At 44.0% G+C, this 20,851-nt stretch overlaps 1 protein-coding gene across 3 annotated transcripts in view; it reads left to right on the top strand.

Moving 5' to 3' along the window:
• The first annotated feature begins 2,315 nt into the window (after window positions 1–2,315).
• The window catches only part of TFAP2D (transcription factor AP-2 delta), a 70,820-nt gene continuing 52,284 nt past the window's right edge, over window positions 2,316–20,851 (top strand). The window contains exons 1-3 of one of the 3 annotated variants that reach the window (XM_053287424.1): window positions 2,316–2,522; window positions 3,532–4,029; window positions 7,459–7,519. In XM_053287424.1, the coding sequence (XP_053143399.1) occupies window positions 2,484–2,522; window positions 3,532–4,029; window positions 7,459–7,519 (598 nt within the window). In that variant the 5' untranslated portion in view covers window positions 2,316–2,483. Of the gene's footprint in view, window positions 2,523–2,907; window positions 3,233–3,386; window positions 4,030–7,458; window positions 7,520–20,851 lie in introns of those variants that run through there. The other 2 variants (XM_053287425.1, XM_053287423.1) reach the window with 2 other exon arrangements.

Below are 20,851 nucleotides of genomic sequence, written 5' to 3'. Positions count from 1 at the left end.
GAACCATTTGGGGCTTAAATGCGAAGTTTAGGATTAAGGTGTACTTTTGCATAAACACATTGACGTTTGGCTGCTGGATTCTAAACAGAACGCCCCGTTTCTTCGAATATATAGAATTTCATCGTTTTGTTGTTGTTTTGGACAGCTCTGTTTCATTTCCATGCTCCATAATTCTCTCTTTAACGTGCCCTGCTAAATCGAGCGACAATCCAAGGTACATAAACCAGAATCTCGTTCCTATGTGTTACTGATGGTTGTAAAACCAGGGCGTCATGAATAAACTGGATTATTCAAGGAGACTGATTACTCTTCTTGTCTGGTGGGCGAGTCAGCTCCTTGAAGATCATTCGAGGGCTGTCACTGCTACTTTCTGAAGGCGCTTCCTCTTTTGGTGTGGAGAGGAGGACGGCTCCTCATTAATGCTGGGAATGTGGTCACTGGACACACAGCCACCAGGTTCCTCAGGATTTTCAGGGGGATTTACTTCACTGACTTACTGGCTGGTTAGAAGTCCATCATCTTGACTACCAACAACTTGGAATATGACCAAACATTGAGAAAAGAAACATTAGAGATTTCAATAATTAATGGTGTTTCGTATTTAATATGTAAGGATCGAGTCTTTCTTTCTTTCTTTCTTTCTTTCTTTCTTTCTTTCTTTCTTTCTGTTCTAGAAGTACAACTCTGCTTAATCACGATCTGGCTGAGGAGAGTGTTGGAGAGGCAAATAGTGTTTGCTGCTGACCCCTGTGCCCGTCTGGATAATCGCACTTTTCCATTTCAGACAATGCATTTCCATTCTAGTCGTGTGCCTTTGTCCATTTGTATAAAGCAAAGAGGGCTGAATGACAGCTCCTGTTAGCCTGCATGAACAGATACCAATAAACCCTCCCCAAACCTGGACCTTAAAAAAGAGCCACATGTCTGTTTGCCTGCGGCTTATTATGAAGACACCTTCGCGGTTTAAACACTTAAAAGCAAACCAAATTAAATGGCAATTAAAAGCGAGTTATACCCGCGTCTATCTCCAAGGCTTGTAATTTAAGCCAGCCATCAGCAGAGACGCTCAGTGACTGCACGAAGCGCCACGAGGACCCGTCGTTCCAGTTCTTTCAACACGCAACTTCGCTGCGACCCTTCGTGTGCGAATACCTCTCTAAGTGTTTTTTTTTTTAAAAAACTGCTTTTAAATATATATATTTAATAGATGAATAGATATATACATTCATATACATATTCTATAATACAGATCCGCCCTCGAATATTAGCTCCTGGGATCCTTGTTGTAAATAAATATGGTTTTAAGCACCGCAGCATTCCCCTCAACCCTAATTAGACAGCTACAACATTAATGAATTAAATAAATCGCTCTTAAAATAGACTTTTCCAGCTGAAAAAGTTCAAAGTCTTTCTCACCTTTTGTTTCTTATATCCCCAGCCTTCATTTTTTATTTTCTCTATACCCAGTATCATTGGATAGATGCCTGTATGTATGTTTGTATACACACAGACACACAAAGTCGCCATATCGTCTCGTCCTATATGTGTACATATATAAAATGCCTCAGAGTGACACTTAACAGGTTCCGTGTATGTTATTTCTTTGAAATGCTGTTTTAAAACCATGTGTGATTTCAACTAGGTTGCCCCACAATAAAAGAGTGAGGTAGGGGGATGGACTTAAATTCGATCTATTGTTATTCTTTTAAAGAAATTTAAACGCACAGCTTTAATTCGGGGGGGGGGATCCGATTGCATACACCCCAATCCTCTGTTTTGGTCAATACTACAGAAAAATACTACAGCCAGCAAGAAGGAACACTTACCTATTGAAAAGGATGGTTTGTATAAATCTAAATTGTGTTGTGTATTAGATCTAGGTCTTCTCAATAACATTTGTCTAAAAGGGCCCCTTTCGATGAGATTAGGTCCCACATTAGCCTAGGTAAGGGGGCACAAGCGTTCTAAAAGAGTGAAGGAAAAATGTATAAAAACGTTGAAAGAACCTACAATTCCTTATTAGGCGAAGATACAATATTTATTCCTTGTCTCATGGGATGAAGCTGCTCTATCTATTGTCCTCCCAGTTCTCAGTGCTGATGCTTAATTTTCAAAACTTCTATATTACCAAGGGACCTACGACATCAGCCAAAGAAATACCCAGCAAGTACAAAATCTGATCCGGGGAGCTGCTTTTGTGCAGAGGGAAAAATGGTTCCTACAGGTTTTTAAAAGGGTGTATGGAGGAAAAAAAGCTGGAGATCTATGCAGGCACACTGCAAAGCCTCTTTGTGTTTAGATAGGAATATTCTATATATGTCTATATCTATAAATTTTTGTTCAGATCTGGGGAAACGGGAGATGGCAGCATTTTTTTGATTTTTTAAAAATTATTGTTGGTTTGGTGCTTTGTTTTGGTTCTTTCCTTTCCTTTTCAATTTGGAGAAGGAGTTTAATCCTGAGCCTCTTTCGGAGAACCCAAAATGTCAACTACCTTTCCAGGACTCGTCCACGATGCGGAGGTATTTTGTGTGTGTGTGCGTGTGTGTGCCTATGCATATGTGTGTGTGTGTGTGTGTGGGGATGTGTGTGTGCGTGCGTGTGTGTGTATGGTAGAGTGTGCCTGTATGTGGTTGTTTCCATTTTTTTGTTAATCCACATTGGACCGTTACATTTAATTATAATCCGGCTTCAGAGAGAACTTCGAGAAGTAAAGGGCGAAAATTCGTTATGACATCTGTCGCCAGGAAAGGGGCAAACCCATTGCTACGTTCAAATGGTAGCCGGAACGAAAACAGACTAGTCCCCCCAATAATATCGTGAAATGGAAGGTGGCAAATAATATTAGGAATAGCCAGAGAAAGAGAGAGGGGGAGAGAGGGAGAGATGGAAAGCTGGGGGCCAAGAAGTGATCGACTCCAACTCGGGTTCTCGGAGGGGGAGATGTTTGGACTCCGCTCTGTTACCAAGAAGGGTTAAAGGCGTGTAGGGAGCCAGCCTCCGACGCACCGAGAGGTGCGCTGCCCGTTCTCGAAAGAGGTGTGCGGATAGCGAGAGAGCTAGGAAGGCTCGCGGGAGGATTTGGCCAGACCTTCTGCCTTTGAGACGAATATGGAGTTTTACAGTGCTTGTGTTGGGCGACTTCTGTATCATCGACCACGCGTCCAGCCGCGATGATCACAGCGAAGTAGCAACTTTATTTCGAGACTGTGTGGATTACTCGCTTCCATATGTAGGGCTCTCTCTCTCTCGCTCTCTCTCCTTGACTCTCTGTAAATCTCTCCTCTCTCTCTCTCTCTCTCTCTCTCTCTCTCCTCTTCAAAAAAAACACCAAAAAACAAAAACCCACCTAGTATTACAGACCTGCATGGCACCAGCCCAAGGTGTTTGGGGAAGAGTCGATGGAGAGTGTTAAGCTAGCGAGGCGTTGACTAGGGGGGAGAGCGATGAGGGAAAGGGTGCTTCGGAGCGACGCTCTTTTCAATGACAAACTTGCAGTATTGGGGTTACCTTTTCCCTTCTTCTTTTCAGATACGTCATGATGGATCAAACAGTTACCGTTTGATGCAGCTGGGATGCCTGGAGTCCGTGGCCAACTCCACCGTCGCCTATTCCTCCTCCTCGCCACTCACTTACTCCGCCACCGGCACTGAGTTCGCCTCCCCCTATTTCTCCACCAACCACCAGTACACCCCCCTGCACCACCAGTCCTTCCACTACGAGTTCCAACACAGCCACCCGGCCGTCAACCCCGACGCCTACTCCTTGAACTCGCTCCACCACTCGCAGCAGTACTACCAGCAGATCCACCATGGAGAACCCACCGACTTTATTAACCTGCACAACGCCCGGGCGCTCAAGTCCTCTTGCTTGGACGAGCAGAGGAGGGAACTTGGCTGCCTAGACGCTTACCGGCGCCACGACCTGTCTCTTATGAGCCATGGCTCCCAGTATGGGATGCATCCAGATCAAAGACTCCTGCCAGGACCAAGCCTTGGGCTTGCCGCCTCGGGAGCAGACGATTTGCAGGTAAATCGCATGCACTTCCAGAAGGGAGAGGAATCGGCCCCAAAGCGCCTCCGCCTCCGCTTCACCGGCTCCTGTTCCCCAGCTTCCAGCCACTGGGCCACGCTCCCCCACCCAGCCCCGACTATCTAGAGAAAGCGCAGCAGCACCCTCGGCCAGCGCCAGGCGTGAAGTCCTGCATATGGACGAATCGCTTTTCACCTGGGACCTTTTGAGCTCCCTCGTCTCTGGCTGAGAGGTGACTGGAGCGTAAAGGTAACCCCGAGGCTTGAGAGTGTGCGAGAGACCAAGGTAGCTTTCCGAAAGGCAAGAGCTCCCCTCAAACAACCCATTACACTCTGCAAAACTTACATGAAGACAGAGAGACCTGCCCATTAGCCCTTGGAAAGAGGCAATTGCAAAACAGTTGTGAAGAAAATTAGAATAGAATAGTATGCATGTTATCACAGTCATGTAGCCGGGAGCAGCAGCAATAAAGGGTGTGTGTCTCTCTGCGTGTGTGTGTGTGTGTGTGTGTGTGTGTGTGTGTGTGTGTGTGTGTGTGAGAGAGAGAGAGAGAGAGAGAGAGAGAGAGAGATCTGCAACTCCTTCGCAGCTTTACTCCCTGGCTCTTTTTTATATATAACTCTCTCTCTCTCTCTCCCCCCCCCAATCTGTTTATTTCCGTTGTCACACCCACACGCACCATCTCCTTCTAGTTCTGTAAAATTCGAGTTGTTCTTCGTTAATACACCTTGCGCATCAAGCTTACTAATTTTTAGAAAGGGAACATGAAATTCTATCAAGCAGATTCGGGCTTATAATTTCTGGCGGCAGGTGGGATGAAGTGAGCTTGTCTGTCATTCCTGTCCCTGTCCTTTCAGCGAGTCCTTCCGTTTCAGTTCGGTTTGTTGGGGTTCTTCCCTCCCCAAAATATCTAGGTTCAGACGCTCTTTTTAAAAATAAAAATCCAAGTTTAGTGAATCTGCTCCTGAGACAAATTATTTTCCCCACTCTCTTTTAAGGAGAGAACATGTATTTTATACCAAGTGACACACACGCAGCGTACACTAACAGGAAGGCCTAGCTCACGTTCTAGTGTACAAAAGAAGAAAATAATTTGGGCCCGTGAAAAACAGCTCCCTAAAACCTGACTTTCTGCATTGAAATTCACTCAATAATTTTCTACGCTTCTGTCGTGTTTTCCCCCCCCTTCTATTTTCAACAAGGGCTTCCCTTATGTTCTTCCTCATCACTCCTTCTACCAAATCTGCCATTCACTATTTAGCTTCGCTAAGACCTATTTACTCCCTTTTTTTATAACCACGTCTGCTGCTGATTTTTTTTTTTAGCTGTACTTTTTTTTTCTATGCCAAGGACAAAGCCTTGTATTTTTTTTTTTCCAAAAGGAGGGATTAGAGACGTTTGCAAGACAGCACACAATGCCTAAATCCTGTGCAAAAAAAAAGCACCATAGTTTATCCAATTTTCGACTTAGTGCCATTCAACTGGTCACTTATGCAATGTCATCCGACCAAACGACATGTTTTCCTTCGACCCTCCCTCCCTCCTTCGACCCTCCCCAAGAGTGAGATGGTAGATTCATTTTTAGGAACTCGTTTTTAAAGATAATTCTTTTAAAAATGCAAAAGGGGTGGCTGTGGGGGGGGGAGAGAATAACCTGGTCATCTTTATTTCTTGAGGTTTTTTTGCTGGCGTGGTTGGGTGTTTTTCGTTTGTTTTTTCAAATACAGAAAAGCCAAACTAAGCAAAGCACTTCTAGGATTTTTAATGATATCTGATAACTTCACTTGTTTTGCATCATTCGAAATCAAGGCCCTTTTCTTTTTCTTACAGCTCCCTTTGCAACAACAAAATGGGAAGTATAGTGAGTTGGGGGGAAGCGGTTTACACCTATCCCTGAATTTGCGTTGATTTGCTTCGCCCTTTCTTACCGAGGCTTGAAAAGCTTGTTAAGTTCCCCTCTAGGTTTTAGATGGAGGCTTTTTAGTGGTAAGATAGAACAGACAAGGTTGGAGGAACAACTCCAACAGAGGGCTACTAACAAGTCTTTCAGTCTTTTCCTTTCCTTTCCTACCCCCCCCCCCTTTCTGCATCAACATATGCCTCATTTCCAATGCAACAAATGTAAATATACTTTCCCCTGCTCAGAATGTTAAGTGAAAGTCCAATAGTTTTGAAGGCTGTTTAAGTCAGCCTAACAGATGCAAGGAGTCTTGGAACTGGAGTGAGCATCTTTGAGTCCCCTAAAAAGATTTTCCATGGGCAACAAAGAAAACTGTCACACCTTTTCCCGTCACCGCTTTAATTTATGCTCAGTCGCCCAGTTTTTGTCCATATTGATTTCATAATCACTTTAAGGCAGAACACTTAAACTCAAAAGAAGCCTTGAAAAGGGGGTTTTCTAGGCCAGCGTCAATATGGCGAAAACGGGCCCGGGTGGGGGGTGGGGGGCCGGGACTGTAAAGGTTGTTTTTGTAAAGTGGGGTTTTTTATTATGCACCGACTCTTTCTCCGCATGTACTTAACTCTTCACGGGCTGTTGAATAGGTTAACACCCTTAAAGGCCTCTTTCATGTCCAATACCTCGTTTGTTTGTAAAGGAAAATGCGTCTTTAACGGGGCAAAAGGATTCGAGGGTAGTATTGGACGGAATTTCTCTGTATATAGCACCCGGGAAGGGGGAGAAATCGATTTTTAGCATTATTATCCCAACATGTATGAAAGTAAGAATGTGCTGGTAACTTCTTAGAAAGTGGCAGGGACGTTTTGATGCGTGTATCCTATGGAGTGTGTAGGTGCTGCAATCTTCAGCTGATTAAGTTAATAGCAACATTCTTTTTAAAAAAACAAAACAAAACACGTTCCGTATGCAGTTTAGTCCAGAGCTATATCGCTGCAAAACACTCAGTGTGTGATCGTATATGCATTCTGTAATTCCATCTCTAGGTCTGTCTGCCTGTCGTATTACTTATCTGTCTCTGCAAACTGACAGTAAGTCTGTGACATGAACGGCACACTTACATAACACGTTAGAAATTCGTAGTAGTACACCGTGGATGAATGGATTTGTATGCCCACAGATATATCGTCACTTCCATTTTTGATTATTTTCCCCACAACAAGATATCCCCTTAGAAAGTTTTTTTTCTGTCCGTACTCACTCTCTTCCTCTTTGTCTGCCTGCCAATCAATCATCCAGACAAAAGATCATCATATCTGGGAACAGTGAAGGGATTATTTGTTCTGCGAGGGAGCTGTCCTCTCCTATGGTTCTGAAATATACAAAGCCCCATTTTAGCGATTTTGTACCAGAACTGTGATATGGGTTGGAATCTGAACGCAGTCTTTTCTAAAACAAATACCGTTGAATACATCAAGCCTCACCTGTTCGAGTCTATATCTGATTTTGTTTTATTCTCTTTGTTCAAGGGCTCAGTGGAGGCCCAGTGTGGGCTAGTGTTGAACGGCCAAGGTGGGGTGATAAGGAGAGGTAAGCAAGTTGCAAAATCTGTGCTTATTTTTTAAAATTCATATTTTAACAGTGGATTAAATATTTCTCCCATCACTCTAAAAATTTCCTTCACGATAATCAATCAGACCAAAAACCCCAAAAAAATGCATTTATAATAGTATGTTGGCATTTCCTGTACGATTTTGGTTTTTTTGGTTCTTCCCCGCTCTGTGGATTTTTCTAAGAATCTACTCTATCTTAGAATCCAATCTAAAATTGTGCTTTCGGAAGGTTCTCTGCGGGTCCTTATTGCCTTTCAGTGTATATTGGGATGTTGAGAAATGAAAGAAATGAAATGAAATGTCTGCTTGCTTGTGATGCTATTTTCCCCATCTAAATTCTCTATTACATTTTAAAGGAGGTTTTGTAGTCTTTTCAGGCTTAGTTTGCAGTAAAACTATTCCTACAGGAAAGGCAAAAGGTTTTCCGGGATCACTTGTGAGGGAGATAATTTTAAGATAGAAACATGGCTTTTGTTAAAATAAAATGAAAAAGTGTGTGTGTGTGTGTGTGTGTGTGTGTGTGTGTGTGTGCGCGCGGTGGTCTTCAGTCCTGCTTGCTTGTGAAAATATCGGAAGCCCGAATTATTGAGGTTGGAGGGCGGAGAAATATCAGGTCAGCAGTAAGTGTACATTCTGATCCTAAACACATTAGGTGAATAATGGAGACGGGGAATGCATGAATGTGGATCAAAACTATTTTATAGTTTAGAGATAAATATCGGCTTTTTAGAAGGATACTTTAAAAAGAATCAAACAGAATTGTTTGTAACCTAAATGTAGATCGGGAGATTTATATATACAATAGTTCGTTTTCCCGAAGTGTCTACCAATGAAGTATTTTCAACACGATTTCCTGCATATATATTTCGGACGACAAAACTTTCAATATATTCATTTAGATAAAGAGATATTTTTATTCGGTGGATCTATGGGTAATCTCATATCCATATAATTTCTAATCCAAAACACAATGGAAATGCACTTGGAAGTAAACCGAACTGAAATTAATGGAGCTATTGCCATTCCGGAGTTTACTTCGAAGAAAACTTATGCTGACCGTTGGACCCCAGTTTATACAATGTAGACTGTTTTCGAATTGGTTATTTGGACGGTAATTTGGGGTTCTGCTTTTTGACTAGTTTTATTTGAGCATGTCTTCAGGGAAGCGTGAGCTAAAATTACTAAAGTGGTCTATATTATATAACTGAAAGTGATTTGAGCAATAAAACTCGGACTGAATCACGAATAGGTTGGTGTTGAAATGTCGTTAGACTGCAGACGTTCTTAAGGTATTGGTAATTCAAGAGGCGGATACAGTGTGCCGGGTGCTGAACTGGACAGCTCCTTACTAATAGGTTTTCTCAAGCGGCAACCACGCTACCCATTTAGTGCCTGGGGTTGCTTTCTTATAGTCCGACCCACAAAGCCTGAATAGAGAGGTATATTTGTATCACTTTAGGCTACAATCTTTATTGACAAACAGAAAACTATATAGGACTTCCTTCCAAATAAACGGATGGATTATTTTTTAATAGTAATAACCCCTCGATCGGAGGTCAGTGGAATTTACTTCTAGGTAAAAGTGTAATGTCAAGTGTAGAAAGCCTTACATCCAATTTTCTCTGTTTCATTTGATAGCAAATCGAGTTGTTCCCTTTTATATTCGATTGTAGCTTTTGCTTTTGTAGATTCCCCCCCCCCCACGCTTTTTGTATGTGGTGTTGTTTTAAAAATGAGCAAAGAGTACAATACAGATAAACGGAGTGAGGCCTACGAAAACAAAAGGAAACTAATTTTAAGTCGTTGGTTGCAAGGCTCAGTCGAAAGCACGGCCTCTTGTTCTAGAATAGGTCATATAAATTATATTCATAACGCCTGGTGCCTTCCCATTCAAATACTGCTCCCAACCCCACCCCGTGGAACAGGAATGTATATGTTGGTTTCTTGGAATTCAGTTGATATAAATCACAATCGAATGCTTTCCTCTTTGTGCTGGATCATTATTGTAGAGACAGGGAAAGGCTGAATTCCCATCAACTGGGACGTTGTGTCTGTACTGCTTGACTGGACTCTAATCTCCCATCTGAAGGAGATTTTCTTATCGAGTCTTTCTTCTCGTGTTCATGCAATTTCTCCAAGCTCTTTCCTGGTAAGCAGCTTCCAATTACCTGAGCGGCTGATTGTAGTTAAGAAAGATTGCTGCGTCCCTCCCTCCCCACCCGCTCCGTGTTTCAAAAGGCTATCGAATAATTCAAGGATTTAAAGACTGATAGCAAAAGAACTCCAGAATGAAAATGTAAGGTTGGTTCTCTACTGATCTGAAGAGCTGAAGGCTCCGGCACCCTCAGCGATGTCGGTGAAGTCAGGGAGATATATCAAAGATGAACCTATAAGTTTCAAATGTATATTCAAAATACATAAATATCTTGTCCGACTTAAAAATAAATGTTAGCAATAATCAAAACATCGCACCTAAGCGCTATGGAGTCTCCCATTTAATCCATCAGACTTTAAAAAAAAATCCCCTAGTGCTGCGTCAATAAAAGCATATGGGCCATATTAAGCGAATATTTTAAACGTCTCATAATATGAATTGAGGGAGAAAAGAAATTATTTCTCAAAATATATGAAAGAGAGAAATAAGAAGGAAACAGGAAAAGGGCTAACAGAAGGAAAGAGGGGGAAGTGTATAATTTCATGAAAGCAAAGACGGATTTCACTCCAGAGCTTTAAGAAGAGGAAGGAAGGAAGGAAGGAAGGAAGGAAGGAAGGAAGGAAGGAAGGAAGGAAGGAAGGAAGGATTGATTAAAACTAAAGAATCTAAGGAGACTGTGTGAAAAATATATAGAAAGGAAGTAAAATAGAGGGGCGGGGAGTAAACATTTCAGAACTGTACCTCTGACCCTACAAGCAAGATTAGTCTATTGTTCTCAGAAAACAAATAAACACACACACACCCTTCCTCCCAGCTGAACACATTCCTTGATCCAAACCCGCATTCTCCCCAGAAAGCCGCCCTTGGCTCATCTCTTCCCGTGACTTCGCCCATCCCAGCTGAGAGTTTGGTACCCTGATTTTGTGCGCGTTTGCTGTTTAACGAGACTCGAGAAAGAATCGCCTTTTCTTTTGTGTGTGTCCGGGGACAGGGGTGTTGGAGGGGGGGAGAGAAAGCAGGACTTCGGTGTTGGCGAGCTAATTACCAGCTAGAGCCAATATTTGCTACTGATTCGGTGGCCGAGCTCCCACCGCTATCACTTCCAGTTAATGGTGTGCAGGATTTCGCCCGGAGCTCCGCTCCTCGCACCATCACAACCAATAATCTTTACTTTACCTACTGCGAGCGTATCGATAGCTTCTCTAGCCGCAGGCACTTGCTTTGATATGGTAATCTTTCTGAGGACCCAAATTCTGCAGAGATCATATTAATGTTGTACATACAGACTAGTGCAGCTTTGCCTTAAAAGTTGAATATTCAGATCGCCTGTTTCAAAAGAAAGCGCTAGCGAAGAAACGAACCTCTATTTAGCGGAGTCTTCTGCGTTTTTTAATCATAACGCCCCCCCAAAAAAACAACCCAAATCCACCCTCCTCCCTCTTCAATCACCCCCCCTTCCACCTCCACCATGTTCTTCCCCAGCTTTCTCCCCCAGGGTTTCTTAGAGATTGCTTTTCTCTGTTAAGAATGCCTCTCTAAACTACATTTATCAATCTGAAACCTGCCTGATTAGGGTTTTGTTTTTGTTTTTAAACACTTTTACTTGTCATCTTTTATTTGCGTGAATTACCTGCAAGCTTACCCAGGAAAGGGCAAGCGACTGGCCTGGACTAGAGGCTAAATATTTTTGGAGGCTTTAAAAAAAAAGAAAGAAAGACAACATGGCGACACTTGGCCCTCCTGTGTCGTTTTATGAAATGGCAAACTTAAAAAAAAAGAAAGAAAAAGACTCTTGTTTCGCTTTGTGATCATCCATCTTTCCCTGCCCCAGGCTAATTTCAGAAGCTTAAATACTGCTATCGCCTCTGGGCCAGGAAGAGAAAAAGAGGGCCCGGGCTATCGGCAATCTCTCTTTCCCGATTGCCCTTGGCAACGTAAAATACAAACTACTTTGAATCAAAACATTTTTGGAGAATTAATATGATCTGAACTCTTCCCGTTTTAAGAGATCTTGAGTTTGTCAAATCGCTTAGAGGTGACTGACATGAGAAAGCTGAGGCATTAATGCCGAGCTAGGAACATTGTCAGATCTTATTTGATTAAAAAATAAAAATAAAAAAAAACATTTTAAAAGGCTCTTAAAAGCCTCAGCATCAGTCACCAAAAACCAGCCTACCCAATAAAGCGCCGCGATAGACGTCCCCCTTCTCTGCCTTATGCCTTTTATGCGTTTACTTAAGGCGCTGCCTATCACTTGCAAAAGGAAACTCCAGGGTTTGATCGTGGGGCTTTGATCTGCAATTTTAATTTGAGGCATTTAATGATGAAACCAGCCTAATGACTCATTCATCTGATGCAGGGGTGGTGGTGGAGGAAAGAGAGTTTTTAAACAGGGGGTGGGGCGAGGCTCCAGGAGGGATTCTCTCCGACCAAACATTATTTTTAAGCAAGTGATATGCTACATTCTGATAGAAGAGACCACAACGCATATGCCGTGAGAGAAGACACTCTGTCCATACCCGGCGAATCAAATAGGAACTTAGGAAGAGAACCAGATGGCCCAGGAATGGGACTACAGCTCCGTTTTACTGGAACCGCCTAAACAGAAATAAAACCCCAAGGGAATTTGTAAGTATTTGTGGCAGAACATCCTCCCAATCAGCGCGCGTCGAGATAAGATACAATAGATAAGAACAGTTCGGCAGGTTTTCTTTATCTGTTCTTATCTATTATATTTCATCTTGACACGCGCTGCATGGGAGACTATTCCACCACAAATACTCACCAATTCCTCTATCCTGGCCATCCAGTATAATTATATAGAGGCCGTGCAATCCAACCAAAGGAGAGCCTTTAGTTGGGCGTATGCCTCATTGAACTCAGTAGGCCTTACTTCGAAGTATCAATCCCCTTGCAATGAATGGTCTGAGAGGATAGCTGGATGGTGCTTTCCCTCGCAGCGCAGCGCCTCCCGGAGTTCAGCAATCTTACCTCACAACAACCCCGCAAGGCAGGCAGGTGTTGCGATCCCCATCTTTAGGGCGGAGGAGACGGGACGGGAGAGAGAGCATTTTGCCGAAAGCCACCCTGAGAGTTCCTAGAGGACTGTTGAGCCTATCCCATGCACATAGTTTACTCTCGGAAAAAAGTACCAGCCTGATCTACTTCTTTGTAAGTAAGGAACAATTTTATAGGCACTCCCCGGGTTACAGCTTCTTACCCGTTGCACCGACTGAAGGCCAACTCTCGATTCCCCCCCCCCGATATTTCCATTTCTTTTTGTTCTGAAAAGGGATTTTATTTCAACCACCACCCTCATATTTCAGACCCATACTTATTATTCTACAAAAGCAATACAGATACATAATGAGAGCAACTATCCATTTACTCCTACGACGACGACAAATATGTTCTCTCTCTCCCCCCCCCCCACTCTTGTGCCTCCCGTTATCTCTGCCCCCCTCCTGGACACAGTTGCTTTTCTCCCCGTCTAGAGACCCAGCAGCCGGTCTCTCTTAAGTTTCGGCCACCTTTCCTGAAAATCTTCCGCCTCGGGAAGGAGTTCCGAGGGGTTTGTTTTCCAAATCCGTGCGCTTGACTCCAGGCCTCTTAAAGACCGGAGTCTTCCGAAGCCAACGCACCCCCTTCAAATACCACACAGCAAGTCTATGGGGGTTAGAAGCGCCCAACTCTGGAGTGGGCTGGGGTAAGAAGGAGAGGCGGGGAGCCCCAGGCCAGTCCCTGTATTTTGGAGCTCCTGCAAGGCGACCTGGCCTCTCCAGTCTTTCTCCGGCCCCTCATATGGCAATTCCCTCCCCACTCTTCAGCTCTTATCTGCCCAGATCTTGATAATCCTATAATACGTATAATTTGCCCTTAATGTATTGTCATTAACGCGGCTGTCTCTTTTTTCAGGAAGCAATTTGAGTCCCATTAAGTGCCCCTAATGCGCTTGTTTAATTAATCGCTCCAGCCGAGCTGATTTCAGATGGAGTCCCAACAATAAAGGGGAGGAGGGGGGCAGAGAGATGGAGGGAGCGGAGCGAGCCAGCCAGCCAGAGCGCTGGTTCCGGAAGGGAGCGGAGAGCAGCAACACACGCGAAGGGAGCGGCTCTAATCCGCTCTAGGCGCCGCTCGGGGTGAATGAAGAGAATGCAGCAGCGCAGCTTGGGAAAGCGGCGAGCTGGCTTGGCTGCAAGATTAAGGGAAGAAGAGAGGCTGTGCTTGGGACACGCCGGTCACGTGGCCGCCTCGGGAACATAAGGCACTCCCATTCATTTCCCACGAACCGCCATTCTCTGCCAGAAAAGGCCACTGGAAGAAATCAAGGGGCAGAAGTTAGTCTCCAGTCGACGAAGCCCAGTCTGTCGTTTCCGATGGGAAATGCAGCCCGATCCCATGCATGCAGCTGGACCACCTTATTATTAGCCCTCACTTCTTGCCTGCAGGCTTCCCGGAGGCGTCTGGTGGGCCACTGTGTGAAACAGGATGCTGGGCTAGATGGGGCTTGGGCCTGTTCTGGCAGGGCTATGCTTATGAGCTTATTTGTTTTCTTTTTCTATGGAAACTGCTTTGAAAACCTTATCGGAAAAGCAGTATATAAATAATAGTAGTCCTAGGAAGGGGAAAAAAAGTTCCTCAAGCGGTGTACATATGTAAATAAATAAAATGGCTCCCTGCCCCCAAAGGGCTCAGTGTGTTCAGTTGCAGTGTGCTCACAAGCACACTGAATGACTGTCCCTGCCTTTGTTGTAAAAGTGAACTTGGGTACAGGGCCCTTGAAATGCTGGTGAGAGATAGTAAGTGCATTGCTGTATGTGCACTCAGCAGAATGTGTGTGAATAACGGTACATTCATAAATAGCCATGCATATACTGTATACAGATTGTATGTGTGTTGAACATACAAGTGTGGATAAGGCTAGACTTGTGCCCAAAACAGCGCTTTGAGGAGTACAGCTTAACTTCTGTTAGATTACACTCATTTTCAAATGAATGCCTGGCAGTGATATACAGATTGGCTGAATCCCAATCTTTGGAGTAAGACAAGAGCCCTATTCAGACATTATGTCATTCATGTGCACAGGTGTCTGTACACATGTACATGTTTCATGAATGGTTGTACATCCATTCACTTTAAAAGTGAACCTGGGTCCCTCAAGTGCATGATGGTACAGATAGGAAGTGTACTAATATTAGGGTGTTGGGCATAATGTGTGAATACAACTTAGGTTGTAGTTGGTCTAAGGACTGTAATAAATTTACTTACTTACTTACTTACTGTATGGATTCTACTGTTTTCCTTCTCCAGAATATTAAGCAATCAACAAGCTGCAATTTCAAGCAAAATTAAATGCTGTTGCTATCCTAAAAACGGGAAGGTGTCCAAAGATAGTTGGCCATACTAAACCCCACTGAAGTCTGAACTCAGTGGAACCTATATTTTTAACAAAACACATGCAGCCCAATCCTATCTATGTTTTCTCAGAAATAAGTTCAAACTTCTTCCCCAAGTGCTCATTTCTAATCTCATTGACCTCCAGAGGGCTTAGGTGCATCTTATTTTTCCTCTGAATTGGGCCTATTGTGTGGAATTAAGGCCCCTGGAAATCTCTGGGATGTAACTGACAATAACTACGACAAGAGAGCTTACTTAGAGTTACAATCCGATGAACTGTAATGCACGTTTGATCAACTTCATAAATGCAGTGAGAACTGCAAAGCACATGACATTCTGAAAGTGCTAGGAACAATTCGCTGAGCTCAACTGAAACAAATGGGAGGTACTTGAAAGTCGATGTAACATCTTCTTAAACAGTGTAAAGTGGCTTAAAACTAAACATTTTTTAAATCTTCACACAGGCCTTTTGATCACATTGAAGTGAAAGCAATAGTTTTCCTCCAAGCTGTGAGCTAAGTCATGTTAAATGGCAGAATAAACTTTCTTCTGTTTATTCGATTTTTGATCGGGAGCTGTGGCCAGTCACTCAAGTGGTTGAACCAGGGATGCTTCTGCAGTTCAGCTAGTCAGAATTTCTCTGTGGATAATGGAGTTACGCATTTCCTGGACTTGCTTTTGAAGCAGAAGCATTGCTTTTGGAATCCTCCATTGTTCTATTTCTCTTTTCTCAATTCTGTCCAGAGCACGGTGCTTGCTGCAGGATTCAGGTCCTTGTTCGTTCATCTCTTTCATCCCCCTGTGCATTGCCAGTGCATGTGTGTGAACTTATGAAATTCATTAAAAAGTAAACTTTATGTGATTGTATGTTCAGCTGTGTCAAGCTTCTTGTCATGTGGTGTTTTACCCATGCCCAGCAGCACATGTATGCATCAGTCGAATGAATCTTAACATGATCATGCTAATTGTATGATTACACATACAATTGTAATAATTGTTATGATTACAACATATCATATTGTATATGGCATGTTATATCATATATATATATGTATAAAGCGGAACTGAAAGCTGAAGCACCTGGTGTACTGTGTGCTCCAATTTCAGATGTACATAATTCAAGGACAGCCCTTTCATGAGGCAAGTTGAGGTGGCTGCCTCAGGTGGCAGATTTGGGGGGTGTCAGTCAGATGCCTCCCGCTGCTGCCATCAGAGCACCTCTTGGGGCCTAATCTGCCCATTGCAAGCTTTGCAGGTAGTGCCTCTTCTCACACTCTCTGCAAAGTTTGCAAGAAGCATGAGGAGAGAAAAGGAGACTGCTGACAACCTTCCTTTCTCCATGCACCTTATAAAGGTTGTCTATCTATCTATCAAATTTGTAGACTGCCCCAAACTTCCATCTCTGGCGGTTTGCAAGGATTGGTTTTGAAAAGGAGCTGCTTCCCACTAGAGGTGTGGGGCAAGGCAGCACTGGGCACCTCACCTCAGGTGCTGTAATATCTTAGCTAATCCCAAACTTCATTGTAGGCACTTTCCTAGTTAAACTGGAATTCCAGTGGGGTGGAGTAGAATGCAGGACAAAGTAAACCCACAACACAATAAAGAACAAGAATGGGGCAGGGGAAAATCCATTCATCCCTAGATTTGTAGAATACACACAACTTAATAAGTGTCCACTCCCCCCCCCCACCACCACCATAGTGTTAGGACTGTGAAACAGTCTCTCTCAGGATGCTTTTCAGCCAGATCTTCATGAAAGTCTGTCTATAGAAGAGTAAAGGTAAAGTGTGCTGTCAAGTCGATTTTAACTCGTGGCTCCCACAGAGCCCTGTGGTTGTCTTTGGTAGAATACAGGAGGGGTTTACCATTGCCTCCACCTGCACAGTATGAGATGATGCCTTTCAGCATCTTCCTATATTGCTGCTGCCCAATATAGTACCAGCGGGGATTCGAACCGGCAACCTTCTCCTTGTTAGTCAAGCATTTCACTGCTGCACCACTTAAGGTGACATAGAAGAGTAGAACCCATGAATACTGTTCAGCAGGGAAGGCACACATTCTAAATCTAGCTTTCATTTAATTTTCTGTACATGCTCTTTCAAGGGGCAATCTCCCACCACCCCCAATATACCGAGGCTTTTCACATGACCATGCAAAACTGGGTGAAGGGAGCCCAGCCCGGTTTTGCAAGCTGGTATGAACCATCAGGATCGCACCTGATCCCGGTGGCTACACAGCGGCAAACCCACCGATGTAGCCTCTAAATGAGGTTAAGGGAATGGGTGCTCCCTTAACTGAATTTAATTGATCATGTGTCTGTTGCGCTTGCGAGCAGCCACTGTGGGCACACTCGGGGGGGGGGGGTCCTAGTAATGCACCGCACACTCACAGGGTGCATTATTTGGTCTCTGGAGGGGTGGGGCGCCACGCAGCAGTGCTTCCCTGCACCCAGCTCCCAGAGTTGCTGGGTGAGCTGCAGGTGGACCACAGGAGAGCCACCACTTGTCTGGGCAAGCGATCCGCCGGGTGAGTGATCGTCTGTGGGGAGGGTTGGGTAAACCCACTCTCCCCGCAGACCTTGGAGGAGCTCTTCTCACTGGTCATGAGAAGAGCCCCACTGTTTATTATCTTTGAAAATCTTAAAGCAAACAAATCTGAAACACAATTATTATGGACAGCACTTGCAAACTAAAAACAATAAAACACCCAGTACTAGTAACCTGTGTTCCCTGTAACAGGGATTCCCAGATGTTGTTGACTACATCTTCATTTATTTATTATGGTCCATGACTAGCCAGCAATTACAATAATCAACACTTACAGGCAATATAACTTAAAATACTCTGATACTAAATAATAATGAATAATACTGAATAATACTACCAACCCACCACCAGAATAACACATGTACTTTACATAACATTTGTTAACCATTAGTTTCCTGATATTGTTCATTCATTCATTCATTCATTCATTCATCTATCATATTTTTATACCACCTGATATGTATATCTCTAGGGTTTTGCCGTGGTGCAAAACTTGGTAGGTGATCTTGACATCGGAGTCAGAAAAGAGGAGAGTTACATAAAAGTTGTCCAGCCTGCCTGGATAGTGTAACAAAAGTGGACCAATAAGAAGAGAATGTATATCTCTATAAAATACACAATAAAATAATACATGCGCCACTGACCTGATCATGCCTGAGCAGCAGGGGCAGAGCCATTGGGAATATGGCGTACGGTGAAATCTACCCACCAAAACATCCGAAGGTAGCACATTTAAATGGGCCAAAGTAAAGGCATGACTGAACTTAGGGAGAGTAGGTTTGTATGAGTAATTAGCTGGGGATAAGATTTGTCTAGGTTTTCCTACAAACACTGTAGTTCACGCACTGTCCTTCTGAAGCACACTAACCCCAAGGCACTGGTGAATTGATTCTTTGGCCTTAAGAAGGCCTATGAGGCCTTAAGAAGGCCTCCACTAGCCTGATTTCTGCAATTGTGTGAATCACCGGGCTCAGCTGCGAGCCCGGTGGTTCTAGAGCGGGTAACCTGCTCAAGTACCCCTCCCCTAAAACTGGGTTTGCGGAGCGAGTGCTCCGCAAACCCTTTTTTTACCGTGAGTAGCCACGGTGCAGCTCCACGCTGCGGCTACGCATGAGGAGACCCCCAGAGAGGAGGCAAAAAGCTGCCTCTCTATGCCCTGCGCACTTGCACAGGGCATGATGGAGCTTCCGGGGCCCAATCGTTCCCTGCTCCCCCCAGCCCCCGCCAGCTCCATCACGGAGCCCGCAATCATGTGGGCGGCTGATCCGTCCGCCCAGGGCTCTCGCTGTGATTGTCTGCAGGGAGAGCAGGCTTAGCCCGCTCTCCTCGCTCAGCTCACCAAAACGGGTCTCACTGATTGTGAGACCCCGCTCTATATGAGCAAGATCTAAAAACGGGCTTGACTACAATTTCCATCCTCCCCAGCCAAAGACCATTGTAGCTGGGGTGATGGGAGTTGTAGTCAGCAACATTTGGCTATTACAGGGTCCCACCAAATAGAGGTGCATCTAAATACAAGTTGAGGAGGCTGCTATAAACAGCAGGTTCTGGAGGTGAGTGGCACAGTGGGAGACAGACAGATCTAAGCACAAATACATCAGAAAGTGGTCCTGCATAGGGCCCATTCAATGGAATGAGCTCTTACACAGCAGCTGCCATTCATTTCAATAAGGTTTCTGCAAGAGAACTTCCATGGTGAATTTATCCCTTGTTAATATAGTGGCACTCAAATTTTTGGCATCAGGCAGCACCAAAGTGATTTTGGCCATCCCTGAACACAATCACACAAGCTTGGCTACTATACAAAAGACTAACGACAATTTCCAGTCACAAGCAATGGAGTCTAATCTGTCTCGGTTTGCTTCCTTCACACATCTATTGATTTCAGTAGAATTTCCAAATAACAACACAATCCAAATTATCTCAGAAGTTCCATTGGTTTCTGTTACCTCCAGTGTCTGTAAGCTGCCCAGGGCTCCTTGTGGGCAGAAAGGCTGTTCACAAACATGTTTTTAAAAAGGAATATGTTGGGCATTCAAATAAGGCAGAAAACTGGATAGGTAGGTACATGTACATTTTGCAGTACATTGAAGAGAGCTCTTGGTATTGGAATCCCTGCTGGTATGTTTCCCAGACTATGGGAAACACCTTTATTGGGCGGCAGCAATATAGGAAGATGCTGAAAGGCATCATCTCATACTGCGCTGGAGATAGCAATGGCAAACCCCATCTGTAGTCTACCAAAGACAACCACAGGGCTCTGTGGTCACCAGGAGTCAACACCGACTCAATGGCACAACAACCACAACCACATGTACATTTTGTAGTACATTGAAAAGAACTCTTGGTATTGGGGCAGAGGCTAACAAATATTAAGGAATTTTCTGTAGCAGCACATAATGCTTAATAACAATGGCACATACCACAATTATGCTTATAATTGTATAAACCAGCTGGTCTCTCCCCTGCTTACATCCCACTACACACACACACACACACACACACACACACACACACACACACACACACACAGAGGGAATGAAGAGGGCAGAATTATTTTCAGCCTCAGATCACTGGAACTTGCAATCATATCACAAAATTGTAATGGACTGAATCAAAGGAAAGATTGCTTTTTGCAACACCAGTCACATATTGCACCAGATCACAGTGTCCCTGCCTTGCACCCAGTTCCTAGAAGCCTTCAGGGAACGACTTGCACTGGGTAGAAGATTTCAGTGGCCAGGCAGGGTTGCATGGATGGGAGCAAGAGAGGCTCTCTCTTTGTTGGTGTAGTTTCAGTTGTGTCTTTCCCTGTTTCTGCGTATGGGCGTTGGTGGAGGAGAAAGGGTGGTTTATACAGGTCAGAAGTGGTGGTGACTGAGTGAGGCAACAGTGCCACTTCTAGAGCAATGTAGGTGCTCTCTTTAAAGGGGATGGCAGCAGGGGTGCTCTTTTAAAATATTTACATTTTTGCTTGCTCTTTGGAATGCTTCTTCTCACCTCTTTTGCCTTAATGTCTTCTGATCCAATACGTACTTAGGTGGGAAGAAGGCCCAAAGAGTTCAGTGGCTTAAGTGTCCATGGACTCGCATCCTCAGATTCCACCAGTAATCATGCCTATATTTTCCCATAGATCATACCAAAGAAGCTCACTCTAAAATGTTCTACAAACACTCACTTTCCTTTAAAAAAACAACAACTCATTAATGTA

This window comes from Hemicordylus capensis, chromosome 1, assembly GCF_027244095.1.
Source record: "Hemicordylus capensis ecotype Gifberg chromosome 1, rHemCap1.1.pri, whole genome shotgun sequence".
In the NCBI taxonomy this organism is placed as follows: domain Eukaryota; kingdom Metazoa; phylum Chordata; class Lepidosauria; order Squamata; family Cordylidae; genus Hemicordylus; species Hemicordylus capensis.
This window is presented reverse-complemented; position numbering and strand designations above follow the sequence as displayed.